The 25,370-nt window shown below is 44.5% G+C and overlaps 1 protein-coding gene across 1 annotated transcript in view; it reads right to left on the minus strand.

The window, feature by feature from the left end:
* The window catches only part of NINL (ninein like), a 55,163-nt gene that overhangs the window by 1,879 nt on the left and 27,914 nt on the right, over nucleotides 1-25,370 (minus strand). Inside the window, exons 9-21 of the mRNA XM_063301900.1 lie at nucleotides 23,720-23,856; nucleotides 23,248-23,388; nucleotides 22,334-22,508; nucleotides 21,394-21,504; nucleotides 19,637-19,726; nucleotides 8,774-8,927; nucleotides 8,225-8,284; nucleotides 7,775-7,884; nucleotides 6,877-7,220; nucleotides 4,612-4,716; nucleotides 3,886-3,955; nucleotides 2,371-2,646; nucleotides 103-315 (exon numbers count right to left, since the gene is read on the minus strand). Coding sequence (XP_063157970.1) covers nucleotides 103-315; nucleotides 2,371-2,646; nucleotides 3,886-3,955; nucleotides 4,612-4,716; nucleotides 6,877-7,220; nucleotides 7,775-7,884; nucleotides 8,225-8,284; nucleotides 8,774-8,927; nucleotides 19,637-19,726; nucleotides 21,394-21,504; nucleotides 22,334-22,508; nucleotides 23,248-23,388; nucleotides 23,720-23,856 — 1,986 coding nt within the window. The remainder of the gene's footprint in view (nucleotides 1-102; nucleotides 316-2,370; nucleotides 2,647-3,885; nucleotides 3,956-4,611; nucleotides 4,717-6,876; nucleotides 7,221-7,774; nucleotides 7,885-8,224; nucleotides 8,285-8,773; nucleotides 8,928-19,636; nucleotides 19,727-21,393; nucleotides 21,505-22,333; nucleotides 22,509-23,247; nucleotides 23,389-23,719; nucleotides 23,857-25,370) is intronic.

Genomic DNA, 25,370 nt, shown 5'->3' on the forward strand with positions numbered 1-25,370 from the left:
TAGCATGATTTATATATACATCAAGCAGCTTATTTCTATTAATTTTCTCAGCAACTGCATTCTTGATAGGAAATAAATAAAAGAAATAAACTTTCTTCTTACTTGATAAATGGCCAGTTGCCATTTCATCTGTTCCGCCTGGAAGTTCAGATCTCCATGCAACTTTCTAACTGTTTTCTGTTCTTCTGCCAATCTGGTTTCAAGCTCTACAAGATGGTCCTTAGGTATGGTATTGTCCATCTGGGTCTTTAATAGTTGCAGCTCCTGTGCATGCTGAGACTCAGCTAGGCATAATCTTGTGTTGGCTTCTAATAGCTACATTGCAAGAGAGAAAGACAGAACACCACATTAAGATTAGCAATACTGCAGAAGAAAAACCTAGCAACCAGTCAAGGTATCTGCATACCAAAATCCATTATAAAAGTCAATTCCATTGAATATGTAAAATAAACTTTATTTATTCGTTCAGTCGCTTCCGACTCTTTGTGACTTCATGGACCAGCCCACGCCAGAGCTTCCTGTCGGTCGTCAACACCCCCAGCTCCCCCAGGGACGAGTCCGTCACCTCTAGAATATCATCCATCCATCTTGCCCTTGGTCGGCCCCTCTTTCTTTTGCCCTCCACTCTCCCTAGCATCAGCATCTTCTCCAGGGTGTCCTGTCGTCTCATTATGTGGCCAAAGTATTTCCGTTTTGCCTTTAATATTCCCTCAAGTGAGCAGTCTGGCTTTATTTCCTGGAGGATGGACTGGTTTGATCTTCTTGCAGTCCAAGGCACTCTCAGAATTTTCCTCCAACACCACAGTTCAAAAGCATCTATCTTCCTTCTCTCAGCCTTCCTTACGGTCCAGCTCCCACAGCCATATGTTACTATGGGGAATACCACTGCTTTAACTAGCCGTCCTTTCGGCTTTGAGCTAACTGCATCATCACATCTGGGGCTAGTTGAAAGTATCCTCTGTTCGTCCCCAGTAGCATTTTGACCATCTTCCAACCTGGAGTCTCATCTTCCAATGGTATGCCATACACCAGACATATCTCTGGTGTAAAATAAATGCTAATTCATTATTAATTTGGGGATAGAAAAGCAATGGCGATGCAATGAACTCCAGTAGAAGCTGACTTTAATTCATCACTTTCCTTATTTTTGCAAAGTAAGGAAGTATAGTACTTTAGGGACTTCACTGGGCTTTCCTTTAACGTAACAAATGGCACCATTTCTATTCCTCCCTAATAGTATTACTTCCCCTCACCCTTTAAACTCATAACATGCAATGTCATCTTGGCAAATTTCTTTGGCCAGATGATCAAGCTCTCACTTCTCTTTGCCCTAATCACAAGGAACGATAAATGCTTCAGCACTGCTTTCTTTCAGAATTGCAGGGCCCTTGTTTGTAACACAGTAACACTCACAATGAGTTGATGGCATACCATATTTTCCTGCACTGGCATCACTTTACCCAATATTGGCATTTCTCCACCAGCTCACTTGTGCTTTTGTCAAATGTACCACCTGACATTCAAATGATTTTATGTGCTTTTTACTGGAAAAAAATTCTGATCCCCTCTATATAAGAATGGTAATTAAACTGTGGATATGATTTGATGTCTAGAATAACTTCCTATCTAACAATTAAATCTGATGTACAGTTTAATCTTATTTGGAAAAAAATTCTGGATTACAATTCTATACATGGAATTGTACTACACCCAAACTTGGGTTGTGAAGTTTATATTTTAATCAGACATATAGTCTACACATTATTTACAGTATTCTTTTAGTGTATTGTTATTTACTTTGCCTTTGGCAGCAAATGTCCCTGTATTGGCTAAATCATCACAATCCTATTCCATGTTAAAAAGCGTGGCTAAAAGTCAAAACCATTAGGCAAAGTAGTCCTACATTCATGATCCACATATCAGATATGTTATCTAACTGCTACCTTGGCTTAGTCAACATGACACAGGTCCTTTCTACAGTGAAATACTACAGCAGAGGTGAGCAGACTTTTGATGGCCACAGACCACGTTTGACACCTGGGGGCAATGGGGAACTGCAAAGTGGGCAGGGCCACATCACACATTTGGGGCAAGAATGATGGGAATTTGGGAAATTTTCTTGGTTTCTCAGCTGTAATATAGCTATTTTAGAGCTTACACTGGTTCTCATCTGCCCCCACCTCAGAATAGTTAGTAACTGTACCATCAGTTTTTAGAAATCATGACCACTGGGACTAAAAGAGCTGCAAAAGGAGGACTGAATGTCTGCCTGCAGCCATGGGGCCACAGATTGCCTATTAGTGCAGTACAACATTATGACGTGTTGCGCTACTCACAACAAAGTGACCTCTCTGCCTAGATCAGCATTACCTTTTCCTTCACTGACTTCAGCTCTTGATCTAGTAAGTCCTTCTCACCCTGCCATGTCAACTGCTGCTGAAAATGCTCCTTTGTCAGCTCAGCAGAGACCTCCTGAAGTTGCTTGGCTTCTTGCTCTTTCTGGCTCTCCAATTCAACAAACCTCTGATTCAGTATCTTGATTGTTTTCTGACTGGCTTTATTACTGCTGCTTAATTCAAAGAATTCACGGCTTAGCTGAGCAGTCCTGGTGTTCAGCTGTAGGATTTCTTCTTTGTAGCATTTGTTCTGAAACAAAATTTCAGGAATTCAATGTCGTGGCATTCATCATAATCATTGTGGGGGGGGGGAGTTCAAGACAAATGACAAATTACCCAAAGGACCAGGTAGGGATGTCCTCGATTCCAAGTTCTAGTGGGGGTTGTCTTAAAGCAAATCACTGTCATATTGCTGCAGAGATTTCTCAGGGAAAGGAGGGGAGGAAATAAAGGCACTCTCCTGGAATTAAAGGACTGATTGCCTTTTTAAAAAAAATTACATTAACTGAATTTTTGGTGATAGGGCAAATAGTGTAAACCTCTATACAGACTATCAAAGAAAAATCTACGGCTCTGAATTCTCAAAAGCTTTTGTGAGTTGTAGATTTATTTTTAACGATTAACTTTTGAAAGCAGACAGTGATCATTTTAGCACTAGAAATACAAATTCAAATAGAGTTCATCAGGTTTTTTTACTGGTCAAGACAATGACTGGATTCATATAGTGCATTAAGCCATTGTTTGTTTAACCAGGGTTTATTCAATAACCTATAAGCTGCCAAGTCAAACTCAAATGAAACACCTTATGGCTTAATACAATGTGCAAATCCAGCTAATGTTTTTCAACCAAACTTTGACAGCACTGATTACATGGATAAAATTAGAAGTACTGATACACAGACATTATCCAACAACTTTCTAAAGTTGCCCAATTCTTCTTAGTTTTCTGTGTGTTGGGATAACTATTACTTAACTAAGATGCAGGAAAAATAACTGATAAAGAAGTTTATCTAGGAACTCTGCAGTCAGCCTATATGAGCATAAGCTATTTTTCCATAAAGTCCAGCACTGTCAAACCTTGAGAAGACCCATGTATATTGCATGCAAAAGGTCCCTGGTTCAATCCCTGATAATCTCCAGATATGACTGGGAAAGGCTTCTGTTTAAAATCCTGGAGAATCAGTAACAGCCCATTTGAACATATTAGCCACTTTCAATATTTCTATAACTGGCAGAAGTTCTTCAGGATTTCAGGCAGAGATCTTTCCCAACACCTGCTACCAGATCCTTTTCAAAAGAAGGTGCCATAGATAAATCATGCAAAGCATGTAATGGTTTTGCCCTTCTAAAATGCCCCCTCCACCTCTTTTTGACTGAGACTTACAACTTCCTGGCTCTGTTTTGAACTTTTGAGAACTGCACGGTATTTCAAATTTAGGCTCTGTGCAAAGTCAGATCAAGTTGTAGTCTAACCACTTTATATATTTACCAGGTCATTTAATTCTTTTATTTCATACATTAGCTTCTCTTTTTCCATCTTCAATTCATCAATGTGCTTTCTGAAGAAGATAAAAAAGAAAAAATAATAATTAGCTGAAGCACACTTTGTGCAGTAATATTATAATGAGATTTGGAATCACTCTAGAAGTTCTCATGATCTTTCATGCATCTACTGCAGCCCTATAATTCTTGTTTACAAGATTGGACCAGATTAAGACAGGTTTAACTGAGCCATGGCTAATTTTGATGGATCTGGCAGTATGCTTAAGTACCTACTTTTGCATATGGAAAGTGATCTTCAAGACAAAACCTTTCAGACCTAGTTCTATGACCAATAGACCAAATGCATTGTTCCTCTCTCTAGTCTCCCCACTCCTGAAGCCTGTGCTTTCATAAAACCTAAGATAACAATTGCTAAATACTTCTGATTTCTATTTTTCCAGCATTAATTGAGCACTCTCTATTTGCAAAAGAACAGTCTGCATATATTTCACAGCACCAACATAGCAATAGACTAAGCATTTGCTGCTGAGATTGTCTCCTGGAATTCAAGTCTAAAATCTAGGAAGAGCACCAGATTAAGATGCCTGGCACAGCCAAACACTGCATTTCTTTTTACCAAAGTTTAATTTCCCTCCTGCCCCTGCATGTTTCTCCTAAGTTAATGCATTTCATGTGCAAGATTTAATACACAAATGAGAAGAAAAATAATTACATGTGCTTTTTGTTTGTCTCACCAATATCCTCTACTTCTTGTTGACTTTTTCCAAGTTTATTTTTTAAGAGAATATTGTCTTCTGAAATCCTGTGCAGTTCCAGTCTGCATAGCAAAAAGAAAAAAGAAAAAGAAAAAATTGAAATTGAAATTGAGTTAGTTCATGGTGTATAAGAAACTCTTATGGGGTCTTAAGCACCATTTCTGCTGGAAAATTGGCTAAAAAGAAATAGATTGTGCAAACAGACAAAATTAATTCTCAGCTAGGTAAAAGTCTACCTGAAGGAAAGTTATCATCTCTTCCTTGAAAGAGTAATTTCACTAAATCACACTTTTTTTAAATAACGTATTTTTGCATAACACAATTAAGTCCCTAGTTCTAGCTACACTTTTTGTAATAATGTATATTGCAAAAACCAAATATGATAATGAGATGTGCAGGTTTTGTGTCCTGAAGGTTAAATGCTAAAAAATGCCACAAGCATTAACAAGCACTCTGTTAAACAATAACAATATCTTTGTGGAAAGGTGAGAGTATCAGCCCTACATTTCAGGAAAAGGATTTATCCCTTTTCTTGTGTGCTGATGTCCTACTAAAATCTCCTGTCCTTACTAATAATTGCCAAGGTATAGTAGCTTTCCCCAACATGGCACCTCTAGATACTGTATATTGCAATTCCTAGAATTCCCAACCAACACACATAAGGAAAAATTACTGGGTTCTTGGTCTTCTCTGGGCTTGGTATTTTCCTGCAGCTGTTTCATTATCAGGCTAGGTAACATCATCAGTGCATGGGAGAGTAAAGTTTGCTGGTTGTTTACATAAGTAGCTTGCCTTGCCAATCTTGTTTGGGATGTGGTTTTTTTCCTTGCTGGTTGCTTGAGCGGGGTATTATTTCTTTCCTGATTGTGGAAAAAAGTAGTTCCTTTTGTCCAACAATGTGTAATTAAACGCTGGAATTCACTACCAGCAAACTCCACTTTCCCATGCACTGATGTTACCTAGCCTGATAACCACCATGCTCAGAGAACACCAAAAACCCAACCCTGAGCTACATATATTCACTATTCTTTTAAGCAAGAATATATACGGCAATAAACAGTTGTGGCACTCTCTCTCTCTCTCAGAAATGTTCAGATTTTCATAGAATTTGGTTTCTCCAAGACTATATGTAGAAACGATCCAATCCCACAGGGAATTTTAGTGTCTTTAACCATCTTATTATGTCTTAACTATTATTGCCACCCCAGTTCAGTACTACTTGGTTTGTCAAAAGCTTCAGGACCTAACTCATATGTCTACTCTTCCATAGCCCTAGAAACCGAAAAAAATTAAATTTAGTCATGTGAAATACGGAAGGCCGAAGCTCCCATACAGACTTGTTTGTTTAGATGAACCTCCCCCAGCTGATATGGTCCAGAGGTGGTAGAACTATAACTCCCAGAATTCTCAGCCAACTTGGCTGAATACTGGCAGGCACTAGGTGAAAGAAAACTATTAGCATCGAGAAATCTGATGGGATACTTCTACTGGCAAGCTAAAAAACATAGTTTTTAAAACTATGCTTGTTTTAGACTTCATTATAAGCCAAGGTAGTCACTATATGCATCACCTGGAGCCACCTAAAATAGGCAGCATACAAATGGATGCATGTAAATAAAAGACAGTTATTGTGAGCTAACGTTTGTCATTTTTGAAAATACTCTAGGTAAATAGGCTGCATATAAAGAACTCCAAAGAGATACCAACTAGCAACTTCATAGTTTCAACTTCATCACATTTCACAGAAATAGCTCCATCATTTTGATATGTGGCGAGAAGAAAAATGTCTGTACTGTACTACACAAAGTTGTCTCATTTTGCTACAGTTTTTTATTGCTCTCTTCCTAAGCTGTCTCAGCAAGTGGTAGCACCTATCTGACCTTGGCTTAGCTTTGAAGCCAAGCAGGGTTGTATCTGGTTATACTTGGATGGGAGGGTACCAAGGAATATCAGGACTATAGGCTAGACTGGGAAGCTGAAAAACATTCTAGAAGAAAGCAGTGACAAACTACTTCTCTACTTCTCTAAGAAAATTGCATCAAGGGGTCCATGAAGTCACCAGGAATTATGCCTGACTTGAAGCAGTTTTTACCTTTTACCTTCCTTTCAAAGATTCAGCTTGATCTTTCTAACATAGCAGGATTTTACATACATATAAAGAATTACTATTGGTATTGACAAATACCCATATTTAGAATCCCAAGAATATAATGGCTCCAGACCTCATAAAATGCATCTCCATTTCATGCTTGATCTTCAAGTCATCTTCCAATCTTTCCCTTTCCTGGGCCAGCCTCTGTCTTAAGTCTGAAATTTCTTTGGCACAATACTGCTCCATTTCTGCCCTCTCCTTCTCAAATCTGTTCATTTCTTGGATAGGATCTAGTTTCTGAACCTGGTTTTTCAAACCATCAATCACTTCCTGGTATTTCACATTCAACTCTTCCAGGGCATTCTTCTGTTCTTCCAATTCACTAATCTTGATCCTGAAACCTTGTTCAAGGTCCTTCCTTTCTTTCCCAAAATTGTTTTTTATTAGTTCTATTTCCCTCTCATAGTATTTGACCTAGAACAGTAAATTAAAAAAAAGATCAGTGCAGAAAGCATTTCAGAATATTTATTTCAAGTTTAAATGATTTCCAAGCCCAAGAAATTTGAGATTTCCAATGTGTGGAATTTATATACAAAACAATAGCTTTCTAAAAAAAAAAAAGGAGTATCTTGTTCTTCCAGAGCTTGCATGGTGTGCAGGAATTAATATAAAATGTGTTGTGAATTTGTTGAGACCATGCCTACTCTCCACTATAAAATGACACTCAGAAATCCTTTCACTCAGCCATAGCATGGCTCCTTATATTTACTAGAGTTATTTCAAAAAGTAAGCTAAACTTTCTAAAACAGTGTAAACTAGCTTAAATGAGTTTAAACATAAACATTTCCTCAGACTGGAGAAATGGTGATTGCCATTGTACCAACAAAACTTAGAAGAATGTGGATAACTCAACAGTGCCTCTATTGAAACTACCCTGTGGAGTGATTACATGCAAAAATATTGGGTTCTGCTGATTATAAGTGCTGCACTTGTAGATTGAATGCTAAGTATTGAGTCTTCCTACTCACCTTGGTTTCTAGCTGTGTTTTCATATTTTGATTCTGTTCTTTTAATTCTTCCACCAGAAGTTCTGTTTCTATACTTACCGAATACAGATCAGATGTTATGAAAGTGTCATCTAGAAGTAAAATTATTATTACAAAAACAGTCACTGGTTAATCTCTAGCTATAAGAATAGTGAGTTAAATTATGGAGATTATATTATAAAATAAAACATCTTGGGGGGAAAATAACCACAGCTCTGAAGACAGCTGTTTGGGAAAACCATAGGATCTGCACATTTGAAAGAGTCAAGAAAAGAAACGATGGACAGATTATAAGGTATGCTTTTGATGCTGATATCTTACTTTTAAGGGAATGGATTGGATTAGATTAGGGTTATTTAAACTCTAGGATGCTATAGTACTTAGGTAGGATTTTTTAGAAAATACAGACAAGTATGATTATACATCCCTTACCATTTTGGCCTATGGTTGGTAAGTGCAGGTATCTAAGATGATCAACCCTTTGAATGTTGTCTGAAAATAAACATATTCAATGATAAAATTTAGTTAAAAACTGCTTTACTATGGTAGAAAGTAGAAAAGAGAACCTTGTGGCCTTCATCTTCTAGCTGTAAAGGAAATCAAGATTGGATGCAATAAATAATAAAATAAATACATATTTAGCTCTAGCACCAAATTGTAGCAGCAGGACACCCAGAGTAAAGCAACAGCAGTAACTCAGCAGTGTCTGTGCTCAGGTGCTTTCCCTAACTTGAAGTGGGGAAAAAGAGTCACAGAACAGAAAGCATTAAAGGCTTAAAACCACTCTCACCATGTTCATAGGCCCTGAATATCACCTTGCATGCAGACAGTCTTTCCCATCTGGTGAAGTCCAGATGTGTTGAATCATCTTCTAGAATTCTTCTATGTTGGCAATTCTGGGAGCAGGCATGCAATACATCTAGATTTCAGCAGGATGCAGAAAGCTGTACTGAACAACCATGCCTGACTCACATTACCCACCTATACTTCTACCTTTTTCATTTCCAGGCAAGGGCCTTTCTCCAGTGTTGCCGGTCTTCATTTTACAGCATGCTAGTTTAGGCTTATTTGCATGCAGCTGGGATCTCAGCTTTTCCACCTCCATCTGCAGCTCATCATTCTTGTCATGCAGTTCCTATAAGCAGGCCAGAAAACTACAATGAAACACACAGAGCAGCCTCTCTTAGGTATATATGGAGGGATGCACTTCAACTCCAGGACTCAAGAGAAAATCCATTATTTGCTTCTAAATACTTCTTACACAAATAAGATAACACAGAAAATTGCAGAATTGTATTTAAAACCCCCCACAAAGAGAGAAAATTCAGCAACCACAGAACAAGTAGCCATAGGTTTCATCCAGGTTTCTTTAAATACAACAGAGGTTTAATGATAAGAGAAACTAGTTTAGGCAAGTTTTCAAAAGATAATTGAACCATCATCTATTACAGAGTCTTCAGATGGGGTGACTGGGTCCTTCCAAGCTTGTGGGCATGTTGATATCACATATTTCACTGTAACCAACAAAATGAGATAGGAGATACATAGAGAAAGTTACATACATTCAACTCCCTATAACACACAATATGGGGACAATAGTAAATAAAAATCGTAAAATAGTAGCAATATAGCTTGATCCAAAGCTAAACATGCCAATGGGGGTGAATTCAAGCTGTAAACTCATTGATACAGTATAACCTAAACCGATAACTTTTTTTTTCTTTTTCTGTGGGTTGAATTTTCACAAAATAGGCTGACCTGGAGATAATTTTCATTTTTCCTTCCAAGATTGGGGGAATAAAAACTGTATTTATTTTAGGACACACTACAATTTTAGTGAGTTTGATAGCACCATCACCTTTGGCAATCATGTTCAAGAGGGGCTCTGGGGGCTGCAAAGCAAAAAACCCTCAGAACCACAAGGTGCCCATTCCTGACATAATATATTGTAAAACTAAATCTTTGACAACCAAACAAAATTTTAGCTTGGTTTAAATATATAACAGGGATGTTTTCTTCATCGGTCTGAATAAGGCAACCATCACACTGTGCTACTAACACCAGTTCTATCTCAGTCTCTTAAGGGGTAAGAACAAGCTCCAACAGTGCTTACAAACATGTAAAACATCTCACAGCAGCCTGAAAACAGGGCCTGTAGCTTTTCAGTGCTCCTTTTTAATGTAATTGTGTATGTGAAACTAACATTATTACTTTTTATTTACAAAAGGTTGTGCTTGCTCTTTGCAGCAATGTGTATTCACTGCGTATATGAGTATGGGCAGGAGGACATGCAAACCTCCAACCATCCCTAAATGTAGAGGCCAAGATCCAGGAGTCCCCTCGTGTCATGAGTGCCGTTGAGCTGAAGTCATCAGCGCAATGGCACACATGACAATAGCAAGGAAATAGGTGAAGGGGCTCAAGATAAGTAGCCATCAACCCACAACGACTAACGGCCAACAAACAATAACTAAACGGATCACGGAGCACACCCAAGCCATCAGCGCCAATACAACGGAGATCGCCCAGCTGACAGCAATCACCAGAGGAATAGAAAACCTGATGATGGGCGATCCCGGAACCCCTCACCCACCGGCAGGGCAACGTATTGGACAAAGGGGGGTGACGTGACCGCGAGTGAGGGGGCGCTGACCGGCGCGGGGTATTTAAACCCCGCACCGGCGCGCTCCTGTCACTCTCAGCTTTTTTCTTCCGACGCTGTAACTGCGCTGTGAATAAATCAGAGCCTGATCCACGAACCAGTGTCTGAGTATTATTCAGAGGCAGGCAGCGCATGACATAAAGCTGAGAGTCATAAACTCAGCCTCGCCGAGCCCCACCGGACGACAACGAGCCGCGGGAGGAGTAGACGGCGAGAAGACCAGCAAGATGAGGCCGGAGCGGCGCGGGCAAGGAGGGCGAGCCGCGCGGCAAGAGACAGAGGAGGACCGACCAAGGCCAGAGGCACCGCGGACTCCCGGAGCCATGGACGCCCACCCCACCCGACCCGAGCCTCAGCTCCAACCCCAAGGGGAGATGGCGACGGAGGCAACCCGACCGCGGGAGGGAGCAGCACGACTTCCGAAACCAGCGGAGGACCCCGCGCCCCACATCGCACCCCAGCAACGGGCGTGGAGCGACAGCCCAACGGCGGTCAACACGGAGGAGGACGACGGAGACACCCAGCAGACGGCGGAGGAAGCGGACCCGCGGCAGAGGGACGATGAACCCCGCCGGCAACCCACCCCCGAGGACGCGCCAACGGAACCGGCCCCAGCGGCGGCGCGGGCTGTGGACGAGGAGGCACAAGCTGAACTCGCGGCCATGCGGGCTCAACTGACGGAACTCCGGACCATGCTCCAGTCGCTTATGCCCCCCGTGCCACCCAACGACGTCCCCGCACAGGCCCACACCCCGAGCGAAGCACCGAACCCCCACGGGCCAGCGGAGGGTCAGCAGACGGCACAGGCGGACGACACCACAGACCGGGAAGCGAGAGGCAGGGCCGCGCAAAACGCCCGGGCCCCAAAGGACTTCCCCATCTTCTTCGATGGGACCCCCACGAAACTCTCGTTTTTCGTCACGAACGCTAGGGAGTTCATGGGGAGGCACGGACACTCCTACGACTCCGAGGCCGACAAGATCGCCGCCGTGGCGATCAAACTCCAAGACAGGGCGGCGGACTGGTACGTCCAACTGTACGAGTCCAGCTCCCCCGCCCTCACCACCTTCCCTGCTTTCATCAATGAGATGAAAAACTACTTCGAAGACCCCCTAGCCAAAGTAAGGGCGAAAAGCGCACTCCAAAGACTTAAACAGGGCACACGCACGGTCCCTGACTACGCCCTGGAGTTCAAAGCCCTCGCGGGGAAGGTCAGCGACTGGTCCGAGACCACCCTGCTGGAAATGTTCAAAAGGGGGCTCAACCGCGACGTTCTCCAATGGGCCCTCTACCGCGACGACCCAGAAACGCTACACGGGTGGATCCACCTCGCGGGGAAAGCCGAACACGCGCACCGCACCTTCCTCATGACAACCACGGAAGACACAAACTATGCCGGAAAAAAGGTACCCGCACCACACGTGGGGATGGCCGGCCCCATATACCCAAAAAAGAAATTCAACCGGGAGCCCTGCGGGAGGTGTGGCAAATTAGGGCACAAGACGGTGGATTGCTTCGCCAACCGACCGCCGACCAGTGCGCCCAAACCCACCCCGAAAATTAGCCCCAAACCACCCAACCTGGGGCCGCCCCCTCACCGCCGAATGACCGTGGCCACAGCGACACCAGAGGAAGGCTGGGACGCTTACTGGGGGGAAGAGGATAACGCAGACCCTGACCAGCCGGCGGGAAAAGCTCCCCGCCTGCCCTGAAACGCGTGGCGAGGCAGGCGGTGGGACAGCAGCGCGGACCACCTCGACGGAACGACGAAAGCCCCGTAATAATGGCAGCAATCACACTCTCTGCCGGCAACGGAGCCACCACGGCCGCGGCACTAGTGGACTCGGGGTGCTCAAAAAACCTCATCCACCCCGACCTAGTCGCCAAACTCAACCTCCGCTGCTTCCCCCTCCCCACGCCGCTGGCATTCCACCAGCTGGACGGCTCCACAGCGGGAGGGAAACCAGCCACGCTACAAACCGAGCCGGTCACCCTGCAAATGGGCACTCACACCGAGCGCACATCGTTCGTCGTCACGCACATCGGACGGCCCATTGCAGTCCTGGGGATGCCATGGCTCGCGACAAACAACCCGCGGATCAACTGGGAGACCCGCACCTTCACATTCGGCGACGGCGAGTATCGAGCACCAGTTCCAGCGGGCAGAACCAACCCCACTGTAGGACGAGCGGAGGCGACCACACAAGACAACGCCGCTACCACAGCAGACCTACCGGAACAATACGCCGACTTCTCCGAGGTCTTCGGAGAGGCAGAAGCTGACCAACTACCCCCCCACCGCAAGACGGATTGCCGAATCGACCTACTGCCCGACGTCCCCTTACCTAGACCAAAGATCTACTCGATGACCCCGAAGGAGATGGCAACCCTCCGGGAGTTCATCGATAAAAACCTAGACAGGGGATTCATAGAGCCAGCATGCTCACCGGTCGGAGCCCCCGTCTTATTCCGGGAGAAGAAAGACGGCACCCTACGGCTCTGCACCGACTACCGGGGCCTAAACGCGGCTTCCCTGTCCAACAAATACCCCTTACCCCTGGTGAAGGACATGCTCGCCCACCTGTCCACGGGCAAAGTCTTTTCCAAACTGGACCTTCGCGAGGCGTACTATCGCATCCGAATCAGGGAGGGGGACGAATGGAAGACGGCGTTCAACTGCCCCCTAGGCGCCTTCCAGTACAAAGTACTGCCCTTCGGACTCGCGGGGGCCCCTGGGGTGTTCATGCAGCTCATCAATGAGGTACTGCATGAACATCTGTTCAAAGGGGTCCTGGTCTACATCGACGACGTCCTTATTTACACAAAAACGCACGAGGAACATGTGACCCTAGTCAGGCAAGTCCTCGACAAGCTCAGAAGGGCGCAGCTCTATGCCAAGCCTACAAAGTGCGAGTTTCACAAAGAGCGCCTAGACTACCTGGGGTACCGAATCTCCGGGGACGGCATCGAAATGGACCCCGCAAAAGTCGAAGCGGTGCTAAACTGGGAGCGCCCCCGCAACAGACGCCAACTACAGAGCTTCCTCGGATTCGCGAATTTTTACAGGTCATTCGCCCGGGGGTTCGCAGAGATAGCCCTCCCCCTAACGGACCTCCTCAAAACCAAAGGGGTGGGGGACACCCGACGCGCCAAGAACCCAGGCACAGTGCTGAATTGGACTCCCGCGTGCCAGACCGCATTCAACAAGCTGAAAGCGCTGTTCACTACGGAGCCAATCCTCGCGCACCCGGACCCAGAACGGCCGTTCGTGGTCCAAGCCAACGCCTCAGACTTCTCCCTGGGAGCCATCCTGCTACAGAAAGACCCCACGGGACTCCTGAAACCATGCGCCTACCTGTCAAGGAAGTTCTCCGAGACAGAAAGGCGATGGCACGTCTGGGAGAAAGAAGCCTTCGCGGTGAAATCAGCGCTAGAGACATGGCGACACCTACTCGAGGGAGCCACCCAACCATTCGAGGTCTGGACTGACCATCGGAACCTCGAGGCCCTACGAACGCCTAGACGCCTTAGCCCAAAACAGGTCCGATGGGCCCAATTCTTCAGCCGCTTTAATTTCCAGCTGAAGTTCATGCCGGGCAAAAAGAACTTCCTGGCCGACGCCCTCTCCCGACTGCCCCAAGACGAAGAGCCCGCCCCAGACACCATTGGGACGGTCCTATCCGCCTCGCAACTGGGGATGGCCGTGACCACCCGAAGCGGCGCGCGGAGGCAGCTCGACTCTACGGCGCAGCCGACGGCGGGACAACCGGCGACCGGAAGAAGCCAACCGCAACTACCAGGGGGAATGCGCACGGACCTCGCCGCCGCCCTCAAAACCAACCCCTGGTTCCTGGCAAACCCCGACAAGGTAACGATGGCACAGGACCTGGCATGGGGGGAAGGCAGAATCTACGTCCCGGACTCACAACGCCAGGCGATCTTGCATAGGTCACACGACGCCAAACAAGCGGGACACTTTGGGTTCCTCAAGACCCTACACCTAACACGCCGTCAATTCTGGTGGCCCGCGCTCAGGCGAGACGTAAAAGCCTACGTAGCGTCCTGCCCAACGTGCGCTAGGGCCAAACGGGCACCAGGCAAACCCGCGGGGCTATTACAACGGGTGGCAGAACCCTCCCGCCCATGGGAGGAAATCTCTATGGATTTTATAGTGGACCTCCCACCCAGCCAGAAGAAAACGGCCATTTGGGTGGTGAAGGACTACTTCTCAAAGCAGGCCCACTTCATCCCCTGCACGTCGGTCCCATCCTCACAACAGCTAGCCAAACTCTTCCTCATCCACGTGTACAGGCTACACGGATGTCCCGCACGTGTGGTGACCGACAGGGGCACACAGTTCACCTCCAAATTCTGGCGGGCCTTCCTAAAGCTGACGGGGACCCAACAGGCCCTATCTACGGCTTGGCACCCCCAGACAGACGGAGCCACAGAGGTTCTTAATGCCACCTTAGAGCAATTCATACGATCATACACTAACTACCACCAAGACGACTGGGCTGAACTGCTCCCGTTCGCCGAAGTCGCATACAACAACGCCGTCCACACGAGCACGGGGAAAACTCCGTTTGAAGTAGTCTCGGGGCGCGACTTCGTCCCCATACCGGAGCTACCTCAACCCCCAGAACCCCAGGTGGACGCTAGCGACTGGGGACGGAAGATCGCGGAAGCATGGCCAGTAATCACGGCGGCGCTGAAGGATGCACAGGCAGCCTACAAAGAGCAGGCCGACAAGCACCGGCGCCAACAACCGACGTTCCAAGCGGGGGATATGGCCTACCTATCCACCAAGTTCCTAAAGTCAACCCAACCCTCGAAAAAACTGGGGCCTAAGTACATCGGGCCGTTCCGAGTCACGCAAATAGTGAACCCGGTAGCAATACGCTTGGACCTGCCACACAACCTACGGAGACTCCACCCGGTGTTCCACACCAGCCTCCTGAAACCGGCAACCACCTCCCGATGGCACCCAAGCACGCCACAGCCCGCACCGGTAATGATCGACGGGCAACACCACTTCGAGATAAGGGACATTCTCGACTCCCGCAAGCAACGAGGAACTCTACACTATCTGGTCAGGTGGAAACACTTCCCCCACCCGGAATGGGTGGCGGCGCACAACGTTAACGCGCCTGACCTGACCAGAGCATTTCACCGGGCATACCCCGACAAACCACAACCAAGGTCAGCAAGCCAAACCCCCCCCCGCAGGCCCCCCCGCCTCCCGTGCCCCAAGGGAAAGGGCCCCCCCAAGCCCGCGACTTGGGTGGACCTCCCCCCCCCAGGACTCACTCCCCCCGCCCCGGGCCCACGAGGTGGTGACAAGCGTTCGCCAGCACCCTCCCCCCGCCCCCCCGGCCGCGGGGGAGTGGCAAGCAAGTCAACAGGGCAACCTGGGGGCAACGCCCAGGAGATACAACAAAGGCGACGCACTTTAAATGGGAAAAAAAGAAGGGCCCTACCTGGAGCTGATAAGCACCCGACCAGCCACGCCTCTCTCCTCGCCGAACTGAGCCAAACAAACAGGGTGTGGCTGGAGCATGCGCACGCCAGGACGGGACCCGAGCATGCGCACCATGGACACACCCTGGGAAGGCACGTGGTAGAGGGAGGAGCAAAGGGAGGGGCGACAACTACTCCGGCGGGAATTTCAAAAAAAAAAAAAAAGTGCCATTTGACAGCTCCACCGAAAAAAAAAAAAAAAAAAAAAAACCAGAAAACCGGGGGGGAGCACTATTCGGAAAGGGGGCAGTATGTCATGAGTGCCGTTGAGCTGAAGTCATCAGCGCAATGGCACACATGACAATAGCAAGGAAATAGGTGAAGGGGCTCAAGATAAGTAGCCATCAGCCCACAACGACTAACGGCCAACAAACAATAACTAAACAGATCACGGAGCACACCCAAGCCATCAGCGCCAATACAACGGAGATCGCCCAGCTGACAGCAATCACCAGAGGAATAGAAAACCTGATGATGGGCGATCCCGGAACCCCTCACCCACCGGCAGGGCAACGTATTGGACAAAGGGGGGTGACGTGACCGCGAGTGAGGGGGCGCTGACCGGCGCGGGGTATTTAAACCCCGCACCGGCGCGCTCCTGTCACTCTCAGCTTTTTTCTTCCGACGCTGTAACTGCGCTGTGAATAAATCAGAGCCTGATCCACGAACCAGTGTCTGAGTATTATTCAGAGGCAGGCAGCGCATGACACCTCGGTATAAATAAGCGCCTCCCTTTGAGGACCAACATGCTGACCAAAGCACACACAGCCTAGGATTCAGCCAATGGCTACAGTCCGAAGTACATTTGCCAGCCTCCAGAGATTCTATTCTGTAGGTAGCAAAGCATTTCCTGACATGAAGAAGCCACATCCTTGTGCAATGTAGAAACTGAATTGGGCCCAAAGAATTCTCTTCTAAATTCAAAAGCCCATTTTACACAGCAATTCTACTAAACCTTTGGACATCCGTGCAAGAACAGCTTTCTATTTAGCATGCAATCCTATGGAACCCAGTATTATCCCAGTTGTGCAACTGTCCTGGTGTAACCATATTTATTTGGAAGTAATATATGAACATCTTTTATGAAATGATACTATTATTTCCCATGTTTTCTTTATTTTTAACAATCCTGTAAATGAACCTAAACTGAATAATGCACACACAATCAGACAGATGTTAGATAGATCAACACGTGCAAGATCAGAGGCAGCAATTTCATTTACAAAAGAAGTTTGTAAGAAACCAAGAATTCCATGTACAGTAGCTTTAGATTTCTTTTCTTTTCTTTTTTAGCAAAATAAACATTTGTTTCTGTTTAAAACCTGCCCCCGTTTCAGCAAGCACTAACATTAGTAGTACAGCTGTTGAACTGAAACACTCAAATATCAAACCCGATCAATTCTCAAAGGAGTCTGAGCTTGCTGGAAATGCTGACAAAAATAACTGGTTATTTCCTTAGATAGCAAGGGATACATAGCTGGAGTTTCTGAGTGCTAAACTAACTAGAAGATTCAATACAAAGAGTATGAAAAGCACCTTATGATATACACAACCATAGAAATAAAAATGGCCAAGATTTCAAGGTTATAACAACACATCATGCAGATGGAAATAAATATTCATTACAAACACAGGAAATGAGCACACTTGGAAATGAAATGCTCACCTTCACCCTCTGTGAATAGGTAGGCAGCACCAAATGGAGTGTATGAGGAAACAAAAACAGGAAGGGAATTGAATAGAGGGTGGAATGCATGGAATAATAGACATGGGGGTTCCCTTTTAGAACTCTCCATTAGCCAGCTGCGTACCAATGGATCATTATGATTTCTTTCCAGCAAAAAGCAGAGGAGTGAAAATAGTATTAATAGAATGTTCCCAGTACACATCAAACAACTTGGCATGGTGTTCTTAATCTTTATTGCAATGAAGTATAATTTTTCATGTAGGATCTGGTATGTGATGAGAACTTCCAGCTTTTAAAGTTGGAAAGTTGTGAATCTGTTAGGGATTGGGGCATTTATTCAGTGTCTGATTTCAACCACATCATGTATTATCCATTCTTTCATCCAAGGAGCCTCAAAGAGCCTAAACTGTCTTGTATCCAAAAGATACTGACATGTGCAACATCTACCTTAATCTCATACATCTTTGCTACATTCCAACTTTTATCTGGGTCACATATCACAACTTTCTCAGTCTTCTTCCCCTCACTCTTCCTTCCTCACTCGCTTGAGATATGATTTTCCTTCATTCTCTCTATATGACCACACCATCTCAAAGATTTTTTTGTACTCGTTGCTGATATTTATATTCAATCCACATTCATTTGGCACCCATTCATTCTTGCTCCATCTCCTCTTATCACGCCCACTTCTTAAATAACCCATTCCACTCCATAAAACTTGCTTTTATGCTTTCCACTCTCATTTTCATATAACACAGTGGGCAGAAGCATACTGTTACACACAGCCATTTTTGCTATTTTTGTGTTCTGAGTGTAGCAGTATACTGCATATACAGTACCTCATAGTTGGTGGAAGGTAGGTAATATTATGTTAGCTTCCAAGATAGCCTCTAGATTAAATACTAGCTTGGCCTGAACAGTGGCAGCATGATTTGGTAAAACCAAGCTTTGATTGCACTTGCGGCATATTGGCCAAATGTGCCAAAACTGATCATTATTGTTGTAGTTATTAATAAGGACTGATACATGTAGCATCAGTACAACTAAAATTTATAATCTACTCTATTCTTTCTCTCTCTTACTAAAGATGCCTTATCTGGATCACACAAGAAGGAATATTTTTATGAAACTCTTACACCAAGAATCTTCATGTAAGAATCTTCATCGACTTACAGCAAGAAAATTATCTGGGGTTGAGACCACTGCTCAGTGGGTAAATAAGGTTTTGCAGGTTGGTTAATTGCTGTTTCCAATTATGGAAACCCATAATGGAAAGTATCAGAGGAATCCAAAGGCTGAATAAAAGGTGCATCTTAGCAGCTGGCAAAACTAAAAGGTTAAATTTGACTGATATGCCACCCATTGGGAGAGAATTCCAGAAAAGGGGTTCCACAACCAAGAAGGGCCTGGGTCAGATACCTGCCTCTCAATTACCCACTATCAACAGCACTCTAAGCATGACTCCTTTCAGTGACTGCAAAACTACACTGATACACAGTGGGAGAGATATTCTAATGTACATTTAGATTGAAAAAAAGCAGTTTACCTAGTGGACCTCATGGAGCAATCTTCTTGGCATAAAAGGGTTTTAGATCCAGACTAGGGAGGTCCACTTTTAAGATTCTGTGGGCAATGATGTGATATCTAAGAGCATCCACAAATTATTGGTAGAAAACATGGCTTTCCTTTCTGAAAGTCAAGAACCTTATGGTTCTTTTGGTGCATAAAAGTCTGAGAACAAACTGTTAGGCTCTGCTCATCATGATTTACACGAACTGTCTCAGTGTGCAGGACCATGGTGCTTTATATTACTGTACGTGTTTATTAATTAAATGGTAGATGACTAGCAAAAAGATACCATAGTTAGTAAAGGGAAGAGGGACCAAGTTGTGAAATATGGACCATTTCCTTCGTACTCACCCCTGTTCTGGCTTTCCATTATGTGCATTTATAATGTTAGGAATAAGCCACCTACCCGACACTGCAGCTCATACTCTCGAATGATTTCAGCAAAACGCTCTTCTTGACAGAATATCTCTGGGCTGTATGGCTCCAGCAGTCCCAGCTAACGCAAATAAGAATTTTTTAAAAATAAATAAGTTGGTAGATTGTTCCAGAAATGGAAAGGAAGCCTTTTAGGTTAGCCCTAAAAATATATCAGGGAGTTACATTTATTTTATTTTTAATTTATTACATTTGTAACACTCCCCAAGTCTACAAAACAACTCTGGGCAGTGTACAGTAATATCAAACCCAGTGTAGAATTAAAAACCCAAACATCTGGAAGAAAAACAAGAACAATTTAAAAACAACCCAAGGACTGGGCGAAGAGGTGCCAGAACGTGGCTCTTATTTCAGCATGTTAATTTTTTGGTTAAGAAAACCACTTCATATTAAAATATTTAATAAATCATATTTAATCATATTAAATAATTTTCTTTTTATTGGTTTTGCAGACATTTTACCAGTGCTTACATGAAAAATAAGCAATTGCTTTATGTAAATAAACATGTAACAATATTCAGAATAAACTATAAGAAATTATTAAAAAAAAACATTTTGAGAGGGCCTAAATATTTTTTTAATGCAGCCTTTCACTGCAAAAAAGATTGAAAAAAATAAGGAAATTCTTCACCATGACAAAAGAAAAGAGTGAACTTTTATGTAGGAGATACTATAGCCAAATGCTTTACTGAATGCAAGGCTACACATGTTGTTGTGTTGTTCAGTCGTTAAGTCATGTGCAACCCTTCGTGACCCCATGGACCACAGCACGCCTGTCAGATCCCTCCGATTAAAAGGTTCACAGACCCCCTTATCGGAGCATCGTCCTTTGGTCTCTTATCACTGGGAAGAGACTCCATGTTGCCAGATGGGAAGGGGTGTTGGGTTGGAGTGTGAAGTGGATTATTATGGCTAGGGATTTACACATCAAGGACAGCAAAAGGAGATACACCAGAGAGCCACCTGGATGGGTAAGGGGGGTGACATGCTTTAGTGGGGAGTTGGGGGGGACAAGTAATTATGTGAATGTAGTTTTAAATGTAGGTTTTGCATGGGAACTTTTCATTCGCAGCTTTGCATTTCGCTTCATTAAAACAGTAAAAGGAGTTTGGACTCTGTGTGAATGCTTGAATGTGCCAGTGCTTACAACACCAGGCCTTCCTGTCCTCCACTGTCTCCCGGAGTTTACTCAAATTCATGTTCATTGCATTGGTGATGCTATCTAACCATCTTATCCTCTGCTGTCCCCTTCTCCTTTTGCCTTCAGTCTTTCCCAGCATCAGGGACTTTCCAGTGAGTCCTCTCTTCGCATTAGGTGGCCAAAGTATTTGAGCTTCAGCTTCAGTATCTGCCCTTCCAATGAACAGTCAGGATTTATTTCCTGTAGGATTGACTGATTTGACCTCCTTGCAGTCCAAGTGACTCTCAAGAATCTTCTCCAGCACCACAGTTCGAAAGCATTAATTCTTCGGCAGTCAGCCTTCCTTATGGTCTGGCTCTCACAGCCATACATCACTACTGGGAAAACCATAGCTTTGATTATACTGACCTTTGTCAGCAAAATAAAATCTGTCACTGCTTCCATTTCTTCCCCTTCTATTTGCCAGGAAGTGATGGGACCAAACAAGGCTACACATACAAGACTCTACCTCAGTTGATTTTCACACTAGTCAAATGAGCTTAGATTACAGAAAGAAAAACAATCCTTCTTCACCAATAAAGAATTACCTTGTCTTTCAACATGAAATTAAGATCCCTCTGAAGTTTCAGAACTTGATTTTCAGATTCAGTCAGTTTTTGAACCACCTCAGCAACTTCATCTTGTAAGCGACTATTTTCCTTTAAAAAAACATTTGTATGGAAGAAAATGATGAAAAGACAAAACCTATGATGTCAGGATGACTTTTGCAATGCTTCAGCAAGAAAGCAGCAGCCAACCAAATATAGAAAAGTCTGCATTCAAAACCAATATTCTCCAAAGCTGAACTTTGATTAGTGCTCAGTGGCTACTTACCATACCAATTTACAAAGCAGAAAAAGTGTTGCATGTTTGAATGTGCTTCTGTGCAACAGTGACCCACCATATCTGAACTGGAACCAAGGAAAAAGCAAGGCTATAGTCTCTATGCTTGACCTGCTACTTTTGCACAATTAGAGACCCTTTACAATGAGAAACTGAGCAAATGAGTAGTTTTCTCCCTCACCTCTACACTCAGAACTGACAGTCCCAAGAAGACCTTCCAAGACCATGCATTTGGTGCAATTCTGCAGCCTTATTGGGTGTAGATTTCCACTCCTGAAGTACCCCAGCTTTCAGTCAATCAAAAAACAGAGCAATGTTTGTCTCATGGTTGTGAACCTACATATAACTGTGGCTGGTGACATTTCAGAAGTCACAAGTTGAAGCTGGCAAGATTTGCACTGTATAGTGAAAGAGCTATCGTTCAGTCTTATATAACTTATATAACTCATCTTTTCTCATGATTAACAGTGGGCCTAGTTGTACATTTTGAAAGAAAATGGATATAGACTTAAATCGTTTAATTTCCAAGCTGTAGAATTCAGCCTTCCTGGATGTGATATTTTACATTTTAAGATCAAGATCTGCACCGTCTTACTACTGAGGCTTAGCTGTTCTGAGCAGAAGACAAATAGCCCAAATCCTTACCTTGATCATCAAGGTCAGCTTCTTCCTCAGGCTAGAGTCCTCCTCTTTAAGACACCTGAGATCTGCTTCTAACTTGGTTCTCTGATGGTGCACTTGTTGCATGAGCAATTCCCTTTCCATCTTGACTTCAGACTTGATAGCCATTAGCTTCCCTTGGAAATCTTGCTCAAGAGCTCTGTAATGCAGGAGCATCATGGCTGAGATTTGCAAGCACGTTTATTATCTCAGATCTAATTACTAAACTGAAACACATTTTTCAAAAAATATTGCACTGTGAAATAATAAAGATTATTTTAAAACTTTTATTTATCAGTCATAGCCTACCCTCCATTTGCCACCAGAGGTCAGCAACAATTCAAGCAAAGAAATGGCTATAGAAATCAGACTCCCTTTTTTTCAGAAATGACAATATGTTTTAAATTATTGGAACAAGAACTTGGATTTTGGTATGATTAGACTAAATTCTGGTGACATAATTGATTTATTTTTGTCATTATGTGATTTTTTTCCTCTGTAAGTTTTATGAATTAGAAGCCTTATAAGATACTTAAAAATGCATATGTATTTATTCTTTGTCATATTTTATAATTAAGTACTTTATTAAATAATTTAAACTGGAATAAAATATAACGTAATTCAAATTATATAACTCTGGTAATGAGTATTAGAATTCAGAGGAAAGAATATCTGTGACTATCCATTAAGACACCATAAATACTGTTTTCAGAGAGGGGATGGCTATAGATGAAAGACTGTCTTGGCAGAAGTGCAACCAGACTAACTGTTCTTTGGAGAACCATAGAACCATCAATAGCTCATTTTTATCATGGCCGGCTATTATAAGAACCCTTAGTATTTTTATTTGGTATAAGTTTATATGGTACAATAACTAATTTTCCTCTGCCAATAACCACCTGAGTTTACTCTCATTGTGATGCTCCAGGGCACTGTGGTTATCATCCACTTCCTTAAAAAGTTCCCAATTCCTCTTTTCCGCCTTCTCCAGCTCAGTTCTTGCTTTGTTTCTCTCACAGGAAATCCGTTCCACTTGTGCTCTAGAGAGACAGAAAATGTACTACTTACAACCCCTCCAATTTCCAGTAGTCTTGATCCTATAAAGTATCATAGTTCTGAAGGCAACGCATGGAACCATCTCCTCTTCACAGCATAAACCTAATATATGTCATCTATATATGCAACCAGTGACATGTGAAGGTATTTATCTAAGACGCTATCTCATGTAACTGCATCATGCATTTGTACATATATGCGTGGGTCTTGATGCAAACAACAGTTGGATGAATAGGCCCTTTACAATGATGACTCTGAAATTTCTATACACATACTGAGGCCACTATTCCCAAAAGCCAAAAAAACCCTACTTACTGTAGATGATGAAGTTCATGTTTATAAGAGGCAACAGCTGCCTGTTGAAGTCCATTCTTGGAAGCAATTAATTCATCATCAAGGACCACAGAGAGCTCTACAAGGTTCACTCTCTCCTCCATGTTGAAATCAAGACTCTATAAAAAGACACACAACTTGTCAAAATCAAGAGAAACTAAATCCTAGGAGTCAGCTGGCCCTTAAATTATTATTAATATAGCATTAGCATGTTGGTCTTTAAATAAATATTAAAGGGTAATAGCCATTGGGCTATTTAGTGAAGGGACTGAATTAACAATTCAAGGCAGAATGGATGAACTCCCTAGGAGCAGGAAGAAGTGCAAACTGTTGAAGCTGTGGTGTGCAGGAAAAACTTTGCAGATTTGCAGTTTGGAAAGGAAAATGTCTGATATAAAACATAAACCTGTTGAAGACATCATAAGGATTAAAATAGGAAAGTGATGGCAAAGGAGCTTGTGTGAACATCAGCAGAGAAAGTAAGAAAGGCTTTACTAATTCTCAGGAATTTCTCAATTTACCAAAATTAAATGACTTTCATACTAGCCTACAATGCATAAGATTTTGCCTTAATTTGTATACAGATAGTTCTCAGTTAACAACCACTTGTTCAGCGACCATTTGAAGTTAGAACAATGCTGATTGAGTGATACTTATGATCAGTCCTCGAAGTTCTGGCCATCCCAACACCCCCGCGGTCATGTGATCACAACCCGGGTGCTTGGCAACTGGCTCAGATTTATGTTGGTTGCAGCATACCAAAGTCACATGATTGCCATTTGCGACCTTCCCTGCCAGTTTCTCACAAGCAAGTCAATGGGAAAGCCAGCAGGGAAGGTTGCAAGTCGCTTCTGTAAGTCACTCCACTCCCACTGATTTTCCTCCCAAGGGGCCCAGGTATGGGCCTGGGGATCTTCATAGCACACGCCTGCCCGCAGCAACCCCCACCCACACTCCATAGCACACGCATGCCTGCGTTTGCACAGTGCTGCAGCAGCCACCTGCGCACCCTCCTGCACCCGGGCAGCAGCCACCTCTGACCTGGCCACACTTGCATGGCACTGTGGCAGCAACCTGTGCACCCTCCCGCACCTGGCAGCAGCCACCTCCGACCTGGCCACACTTGCATGGCACTGTGGCAGCAACCTGTACACCCTCCTGCACCCGGGCAGCAGCCACCTCTGACCTGGCCACACTTGCATGGCACCGTGGCAGCAACCTGTACACCCTCCCGCACCTGGCAGCAGCCACCTCCGACCTGGCCACACTTGCATGGCACTGTGGCAGCAACCTGTACACCCTCTCGCACCTGGCAGCAGCCACCTCCGACCTGGCCACACTCACATGGCATTGTGGCAGCCACCTGCGCACCCTCCTGCACCCGGCAGCAACCACCCTTGGCTCAGCCACACTCCTGTGGCGGCCACCAGGGTGTCCTCCTGCACCTGGCAACAACTACCCCCTGCCTGGCCACACTTGTGCAGTGCCACAGCAGCCAATTACCCGCCTGCCAGCCTGCTTGGGAGCCACCTGGGACTTGTAACTTCCTGCCAGCTTCCCCACTGACTTTGCTTCTTGGAAGCTGGCAGGAAGTTGTGAGGAGATCCTTGCTTAATGACCCGCGATCCTTGCT

Source organism: Candoia aspera, chromosome 1, assembly GCF_035149785.1.
Source record: "Candoia aspera isolate rCanAsp1 chromosome 1, rCanAsp1.hap2, whole genome shotgun sequence".
Taxonomy (NCBI): Eukaryota; Metazoa; Chordata; class Lepidosauria; order Squamata; family Boidae; genus Candoia; species Candoia aspera.